Consider the following 8936-nt stretch of genomic DNA (forward strand, 5'->3'; position numbering starts at 1 on the left):
ATAAGTGCATATTCTTTCTGTTATGAGATTTGACAACAGGGGAAACAATCTGATATGATTACGTTTTTAAGTAAATGTAACTAGGATAAGAGCTTTTTGGTAAACTCTACAAGAATAATTATGCTTTGGAAATGTCCATCTAAAAATAGCCTCTTCAAATTTTGGTAACCTAAAACTAAATCAAGTTAAATAATAGGAATTCATTGAATATTCAGGCCATTTCAAATAAACTATTGGGCTTCCCAGGTGCTACTAGTGGTAAAGAATTGGCCTGCCAATGCAGGAGACACAAGAGTCATGGGTTCAGTCCCTGGCCTGGGAAGATCCCCTGAAGAAGGAAATGGCAACCCACTCCAGTATTCTTGCCTGGAGAATCCCATGGACAGAGGAGCCTGATGGGCTACAATCCATAGGGTTGCAAAGTCAGACACAACTAAAGGGAAGGAAGCAAGCAAGCAATTGGAACATTAATTGCAAAATAGGTCTAAATTTACCTACTTTTGAGAAGGTAAATGTACCTTCTTCTGAGAGGGAAACTAAAGCTATTTTGTGTCTGAAAGGTTAGGGCAAGGTCAGGCGTGTTGAGGCATGCCTGGGCATGCCTGGGCATGTCGGGACGTGTCCCGGCAGAGAGCCGCAGACAAGCCCTGGAGGCAGGCCGACAACCAAGCCGTCCAATCAGGAGCCGACACGGAGCCCTCGCCGTCCAATCAGGAGCCGACACGGAGCCCTTGGACACCAATCACCGCTGAGGCCGCGTTTTCTTCCTTATATGGGAGCCCGGCCCAGGCTATAAAACCCTTCCCCACCCCTCATACCTCACAGACTCCCTTTGCTTCGCAGACACCCGTCGCTTCCTTGCTTACCCGCCCCTGGGAGTTCTGCCCGAGAGCGACCGCCCAATAAAGGCCCTGATCAACAGTCCATAGGGGTGGCTCCTTCTTCCCGAGGCGTTTCTTACAGTGACATCTTGAGATTTTCTTTACCAATGTATAGAATGTTAATGTAAAAGACAGTTCATGGTTGCCTAAAGAAAGTAGGATGTGTGTTTTCAGAAAAGAAGGTATGAGGAATGGAAATATATATTTTTTAAAGGAAAAAGGGGTGATTTTGTCCTAAAGCTTGTTAATTGTAAGGGGAAAGATTAAGGCACAAAGTATGACTGCAGAAAGTTTGCAGAAATTTAGAAAAGAATTGTGTATGTGGCTAGGATTTTCTAAAGTTGGATTAAATTTAATTAAGTAAGTGAATTTTATTAGGAGTAGGTTGATGAAAGTCTGATTTTGGTTTCTATCATAAGAGAACAAAGTTTTCTTGGAATGTTGCTCTTGATAACAGATTATGTGAGTTTCTGTGCCTTTAACTTTCTGTATTAACTTTTGAGAATTTTTTTTCACCTTGGCTCAGGGAATAATTGTTTCACAGTGACCTATGATCCTATCTGATCAGGTAAAACTTTTCACTATTTTTTTTTTAATTTCCCAAATATTAAATTCTAACTACAGTACTTTTAACCTCCAACTAACTTTGGATTCTTCAAAGGATCTCTGGAGCATCCCAAAGAGAGATCCTAAACTGGTTCATTTATTATGTTAAATTACATGAGAAACATGGTCCATACTTGCTGCTGCATGTATCAGATGGCATCACCAGGCTCTCCCCATTTTTATCACAGGCACCAGATAGGGGAAAGGGTTTGGGGTTCTTCTGCTGGTTAGTGTCTCACCTTACTCTATGTTCCAAAAGAATCCCCTGTGGGAATACTCCCACCTCTAGGCCTGATCCTGTGGCATTGTCTATTGCGCCGAACTCTATTTCCTCCAGGAGTTCCTTTTTTACCCCAGGGACCTCCTTTACTCCAGGCCTTGGCAGCCCATACACTGTTACAGACTGCCTATTGCTGGCCACTTCCAAGCAGCCCACATCCTTTAGGCTTCATAAATGTTCAATCTCAAGGAATACACTCCAACCTAGGGGAAATTGTTGCTAGTCCATAAGCTTTATAGACAACAGATCCCCCTCAAAGAGAGCCCAGGCGATGCACTGGAACTGGTTCAAACATCCCTTATCACAGAACTATGGCATGAGGGGCTGGGTCAACCAGAGATATCTGGTTGTGTGATAGGAGAGTAGTGGAGGCTCAAAATCCCATTAGGTAAGAAGGGGATTCACATAACTCTCTGACTGTCTTCTGACAAAAGCTTCCTAGAAAATGTCTCTGAGATGCTGGGCATTATTTCTAGGAGCAGTCTTGGTTGCAAGTTACTCAACATGGGAGGATCCTCTTCTAAGCCAGAAGAAACACCTCTGGAATATATCCTCAAAAACTGGAAATTGCATAAAAGGGAAAAACTTAAACTCTAACACTGTCTGGCCTTTATATAAGTTGGAGGGGTGGAGAAAAATGAGTCTCTAAATTACAATACCACTGTGCAATTGAATCTACTGTCCCAAGATAGGAAAATGGACTGAGGTTCCCTATGTTCAAGCCTTCATGGTCCTTTACCAAAACCCTACTCTATGTGGCTCCTGTAATTGAAAGCATGGGGAATCAGAAAACACTTTTGACATTTTAGATGATCCTCCTTTAATTGCCCCAATTTTCAGGGAGGAAACCAAGTCTCCCCTGCTTTTCCAGGGCTACCTACTTCCCTAGAAGCACCTATTTCTTCAGATTCACCTCCCTATGTCCCTTTATAGCCTCCTTTAATTCAGAAGGGAGATACTTGTCCCTCCGGGGCAACTCGTAGTGAAACTTCCTGTTACCCAGGATCAGGAAAAATGTGTCTTCTTATGGAAGTGGCAAATGGTGAAGGGACAATCAGAATATATGTGCCCCCTCCTTGTAACCAATTTAGACCAACCCAAACAGAGACTGGAAGACCCTAGTAAGTTTGTTGAAGGGCCTCAGGCCCTAACTATGGCCTTTGATTTAACTCATAAGGATGTTCAAATAGTCTTGTCTACTTGCTGTATCCCTGAAGAAAAGCAAAGAATTTGGGCAGCAGCCCAGGTGCATGGTGACCAACTTGGCAGGGACTAATTCAAACATTTCATTATGGGTGGAGATGGAGTCCCACATCAGAAGCCCCACTGGAATTATAAGTTCCAGGAGGGAACAGAAGCTAGGAAGCACACGATCCAATGTGTATTAGAAAGGATGAGAAAATATATCAAAAAGCCATTTAACTATGAAAAAGGTTAAAGGAGTGACCCAAGAAGAAAAAGAAAATCTAGGCCTCTTTCAGGGTTGGCTTGTGGAGGCATTTAGAAAATTTACTAACACTGATTCATCCACTCCCAAAGATCAGTCCCTGCTGGGACAATACCCTATCAGACAGTCTGCCCCTGATATTAGGTAGAAACTCCAAAAGTTAACAATTAGGCCCACAAACCCCAATTCCACAACTCCTACAGTTGGCCTTTGGGGTATTTAAAAATAGAGATCAAGCTGAGGAGGAAGAGAGAACCCAATGTGAAAACAGGCAGGCCATGGCTCAAGCTAAACTGATGGCTATAGCTGTTAGCCATGCATTGCAACCTCAGGACAGCCCAAGGGGGCCGAGGAAGTTTAACCATCCACCTCAGAGTTAAACCAGCAAGGAAGAATGTTTCAGATGTAAGTCAACTGGCCATTGAGCCTCAAAGTACCAAAAGAACCCCCTGGTCTATGCCCAGTCTGCAAACAAATAGGTCATTAGAAGTAGAACTGTCCCCAGTTCTGAGGGTGAAAGGGGGCTCCTGCTCCCGATATGGCCATGCTGGATGACTGAGGTGGCCCAGGGATTCTGGTGGCAACCCCCAACTAGATGCATACCTCCACTGAGGAGCCTTGGGTGGTTCTTGACATGGCAGGTGTGTGCTCAGTCACTTCAGTTGTTGTGTCCAACTCTCGGCGACCCTATGAGCTGTAGCTTGCCAGGCTCCTGTGTCCATGGGGTTTCCCAGGCAAAACTACTGGAGTGGGTAGCCATTTCCTTCTCCAGGGGATCATTCCTGACCCAGGGATTGAACTCAAGTCTTCTGAGTCTCCTGCGTTGCAGGCAGATCCTTTACCACTGAACCACCAGGGAAGCCTAACATGGAAGGTAAGAAATTCAATTTTAAAATGGATGCAGGAGCCACTTACTCTGCTCTGATCTCTTGCACTGAGCATCTTTCCTCCAAAAGCTGTACTGTGACTGGTGTTGATGGAAAGACTCACGCCTGTTACTTCACTGGGCCTCTCACTTGCCAGTTTGAACAGTGTTTGATCTCACCTGCCTTTTTAGTTGTGCCTGAGTGCCCTACTCCACTACTAGGGAAGACCTCTGGGATCCATGTTATTATTAGGAGCCATATTATGATAAGGAGGCCCTGAGCAGTCCCTTTTCTTGACTATAAGACAGACCAGCTGGAAGAGCAAGGTGCTATTCACAGCCATATTCTACATGCAGTAAACCCTGCTGTTTGGGACAAAGGAATCCCTGGGAAGGCTATAAGTGTCCAATCTGTAAAAATTAACCTTAAACTGTAAGTTGCTTATCCTAACGAGACAGGATCCCATAAAGTTCAAAGAAAAAATGTTTGCAATCCCTCATAGATAAATACTTACAACATCACCTCTTAGTACCTTGTCAGTCTCCATGCAATACCCCTATTCTGCCAGTTAAACCAAATTGGGAATATAGAATGGTACAAGGCCTTAGAGTAGTAAACGATGCAGTGGTCCCTATCCATCACCTGTGGCCAATCCTTATATTAGTCCAGGTTCCTGGAGATGCCAAATGTTTTACTGTGCTTGACCTCAAGGATGCCTTCTTTTGCATCCCAGTTCATCTCTCACTTCAGTATCTATTTGCCTTCAAGTGGACTAACCCCCACTCTGGCCAATATAATTGGACAGTATTGCCTCAGAGTTTTCAGGACAGGCCACACTTGTTCACCTAGGCCCTGGGTGAGGGAAATACACCTAAAAGAAGGGGCCATTCTGTAGTATGTAGAGGACATATAAATATGCATCCCCACCATGGAGGCCTCAGATCAGAATACTATTGAAGTCCTTAATTTCCTTGGAGCCTGGGGCACCAGGGTTTCCCAGAAAAAGCAACCCTGATGCCCATACCAGGTAGAAACCAACATTGAGAAAATTAGACAAGCCACTTGATTTCAGCAGGCAATTAACCACCAATCCTCACTATTCAATATGGGTGGGAAAACTGAAAACTGATTCTCTAATTTGTTCTCTTGGATCTCACTAAGTATAAAAAGACTTCTGGCAGGAGATTTTCATTTTTTTTTATAACGCTTTTCTTTTCAGTAAATCAGTCATACTGATTTATACTGTATCTTCTCTAGTGCTCTGTTGTCTTCCTTACTGTTTTAAACCTGTGACTAAGACTTTTCAGTCCAAGGGAGGACTCCTGGGACCAACAAGTCCAGATCTTCCATTCTAAAATAGATAAATATGTTAAACTTTAACCCTGTGATTAACAAAAATATATACCTAAGCAGAATGGTTTCCTGGCAGGGGCAACATCACTTCCTCTGGTCAACAGTTAAGGGAACCCTCCCAAAGTTAACCTGGTTCCTTCCCTTTCTAGGCCCTTTAATGGCTATTATAGTTCTCCTTTTCAAGCACTTCTTTGTTTAACATTAAGTTTGTAAGTTTGTGTCTTCTAGGATACAAAGCTTGAAGTAAGGCTCCTGATGGTTCAAGGAGTTCAACCTATTCCAGCAGCTGGCCCAGGTCCCGACAAATCCTTGGAACAGTCACTGAGGGACTTCTACACCTCTAGGATCGGCTAGTGTCTGTGACCCTCCTCCAGTTGGAAGACGTGTCAGAAGAGGTAGTCAAGTCCTTACCGATTAACAATAAGGATGTGGAGTCTCTCAGAGGGGAAAGGAACAGGCAGGGACCGGAGACCTTTTGCTGCAGTGCTGCAATGCTTATACCTAGACATACCTCTCTTAGAGCAACTCAATACAAAGAAACTATTGGACTAAAAGTAACTGCAAGAATACACGGTTGGGGCAAATTGTGGACAAAAGATACAGTCAAAAAAACTCAACTGCCCCTTTTGAAGAGCGTGGAACAAAAACAGGGTGTAAAAGCAGGGTACTGAGCAGCACCTCCCCACCCCCACCCCCACCGCCCCCCCACCCCCGCAAACCGCTTAAGCCACCCCTCTGGCCCAGCCCCGGAACACACCCCTACCCTCACTCCTCAGGGAGCGAGCAAGCAAGGGAATCTGTTGCTTGTTCTTGCTCCCCGCTGCTGCTGCAGAGGCTCCAATAAAGCCTTGCATTAAAAACAATGTTACCACTTCACATCAGTTAGAATGGCTATTATAAAAAAAAGAGAGATAACAAGTGTTGCTGAGGATGTGGAGAAAAGGGAACCTGTTAATTCTTAAGTAGCTTATTTTTTATATGTGTAATGGAATATTATTTAGCCATAGAAAAGAAGGAAAGTCTGCTATTTTTGACGAGATGGATGGTACTATATGTGGAACCTAAAAGCCAAATTCATAAAAACAGAGTAGAATTGTGGTTGCTAGGGACTGCGGGAAAGGGGAAATGGGGGACTGTTAGTCAAAGGGTACCAACTTCCAGTTATAAGATGAATAAGTTCTGGGGAATCTAAATGAAGTTACAAGATAAGTTTCTGGGGAAACGAATATTTTTTCCACTTGGGAACGCAGTTTTTCTAGTTATTTGCCTTCATTTATTTTCCCAGCAGAATTCGTACGTTAAAAATATAAGACGCCCAGATTCCTTTCCCAGAATGCTCCACGCTGAATAACAGGCTTCCGGGAGTTGGAGACATTTTGTGTTGGCTGGTGCCGGACTAACAAGATGGTGGCGTTTGTGGTGTAACGGAGGTCCTTCGAGCCGGTGGCAGCGGTTTCACGGCCCTAACTCAGTGCTCCACTTTTTCACCGAGAAAGTAAGGCAGAGGTGGCGACCACGAGAAACCTAGTAACCTCGAGAACCCCCTCAAACCCTCAGCGGCTTGGCCAAAAGAAACTGACGGCAGCAGTGATCCCGTTCTGCTTGGCTGATTTTGGGGCCTGTAACCCCGAGAAACAGCCAGCGGTTTCTGTTTCCTGCCGCCTTCCGCCTTCCGCTGCTTTGCTCGGTGGCTGAGTACTCGAGGCCTCTATCCTCCCCTTAGAGGTATCCGGGTTTAGCCCCAGCCTCCATCTTTGTCTCACAGAATGGCGAGCAGCAGCGGCTCCAGGTCCGAATTCATTGCTGGAGGGAAGTATAAGCTGGTAAAAAAGATCGGGTCTGGCTCCTTCGGGAAAGTCTATTTGGCGATCGATATCACCAATGGTGAGCAAGTGGCAGTGAAGCTAGAACCTCAGAAAGCGAGGCAGCCCCAGCTACTGTATGAGAGCAGACTCTATAAGCTTCTTCAGGGTGGGATTGGCGTTCCCCGCGTATGGTGGTATGGTCAGGAAAAGGACTATAATGTGCTAGTCATGGATCTTCTTGGCCCTAGCCTCGAAGACCTCTTCAATTTCTGTTCAAGACGGTTCACAGTGAAAACTGTACTCATGTTAGCTGACCAGATGATCAGTAGACTCGAATATTTGCATACAAAGGATTTTATACACAGAGATATTAAACCAGATAACTTCCTAATGGGTGCTGGGCCTCGCTGTAATGTGTGTTTAGAATGTCAAGCAGGAAAGAGGAAAAGGTGCATGACTGATAGTACTTCTCAGGACCCAGCTTCCTTAAGCTCAAACCAGGTATTCCTTGTTGATTTTGGTTTGGCCAAAAGGTACAGAGACAGCAGGACAAAGCAACACATACCATACAAAGAAAATAAAAGTCTCACTGGCACTGCTCGGTATACTAGCCTCAATTCACATCTTGGTATTGAACAGAGTCGCCGAGATGACATGGAATCATTAGGATATGTTTTGATGTATTTTGCTAAAAGCAGCCTGCCATGGCAAGGAATAAAGGCTGTAACAATGAAGCAAAAATACGAAAAGATTTGCGAAAAAAAGATGGCCACATCTGTTGAAGCTTTATGTAACGGATTTCCCACAGAATTTGCTACATACTTAAACTATTGTCGTGGTCTGTGCTTTGAGGAAGCCCCGGATTACAACTACTTGAGGCAGCTTTTCCGCACTCTTTTCAGGACCCTGAATTACCAATATGACTACGCATTTGATTGGATAATATTAAAGCAGAGAGCAGCACAGCAGGCAGCTTCTTCAAGTGGGCAGGGTCAGCAGGCCCAAACCCCCACCCCCACAGGCAAGAAACCTCACACAAAAAAAGAGTAACATGAAAAGGTTTGTAAGCCTGAGTCAAGGAGCAGAAGAAGCAAAGTAAGGTGATCAGAGCAGCATGTTTCTCCCCAAATCTAGAAATTTTCGTTCATATGTACACTGGCCAGTGATTGTGGACAAACGTTCACTTGGGGTAAAGAACGTAATTTAAGTATAAACTGGCTCTGGGCAGCATTGGAGATGCAGTGTGCTGAGTTGTAGCCGCTTTAATTGTGAATATTAATGAGATTGTGAAACGTGTTGTCCAGTTTTCTGTTACATTCTTTCAGGTGGAAAAGTTAACTAAATGGTTCACACACACATTGGTGGAGAAATTGTGCATATGCCACTTTTTTGTTAACATCGTTTATTTTCAACTATGTTGCTTTGAGATCTCGTTTCAGAAACGGCGTGAACAGTCTTCTGCCACAGTTGAGATGGTTGCAAATGCTCATAATTGTGCATTCTTCAGGTCTATTCATCCCTGGGGTCCGCAAGTTGTTCACTTATTTTTTAAATGGTTGGCTTCTTGTTTGCAAGGCAGCTGATACAGTAGCAAGCGAAGATTCCAGTGTTCCAGCATATGAAAGACTGCTTACCTGTGCTGAAATAACAGCGTTAAAGTGAAGACTTAAGAAAAACACATTGACTACTAGATTATCC

General features: G+C 44.2%; 1 protein-coding gene across 1 annotated transcript; it reads left to right on the forward strand.

The window, feature by feature from the left end:
* Positions 1 to 7199: 7199 nt before the first annotated feature.
* On the forward strand, positions 7200 to 8288 carry LOC128070116 (casein kinase I-like). Its single transcript, XM_052663414.1, has 2 exons — positions 7200 to 7652; positions 7740 to 8288. Exons 1-2 carry the CDS (start codon positions 7200 to 7202, stop codon positions 8286 to 8288), a joined length of 1002 nt encoding a protein of 333 aa, XP_052519374.1.
* The last annotated feature ends 648 nt before the right edge of the window (positions 8289 to 8936 follow it).

This window comes from Budorcas taxicolor, chromosome X, assembly GCF_023091745.1.
Source record: "Budorcas taxicolor isolate Tak-1 chromosome X, Takin1.1, whole genome shotgun sequence".
Taxonomy (NCBI): domain Eukaryota; kingdom Metazoa; phylum Chordata; class Mammalia; order Artiodactyla; family Bovidae; genus Budorcas; species Budorcas taxicolor.

Bases quoted from the DNA above. Each gene is read 5' to 3' on its own strand.
- LOC128070116 (XM_052663414.1), top strand. From the start codon at position 7,200: ATGGCGAGCAGCAGCGGCTCCAGGTCCGAATTCATTGCTGGAGGGAAG. The intron at 7,653-7,739 runs GTGTGTTTAGAA...AGCTCAAACCAG, and splicing joins GTGCTGGGCCTCGCTGTAAT to GTATTCCTTGTTGATTTTGG.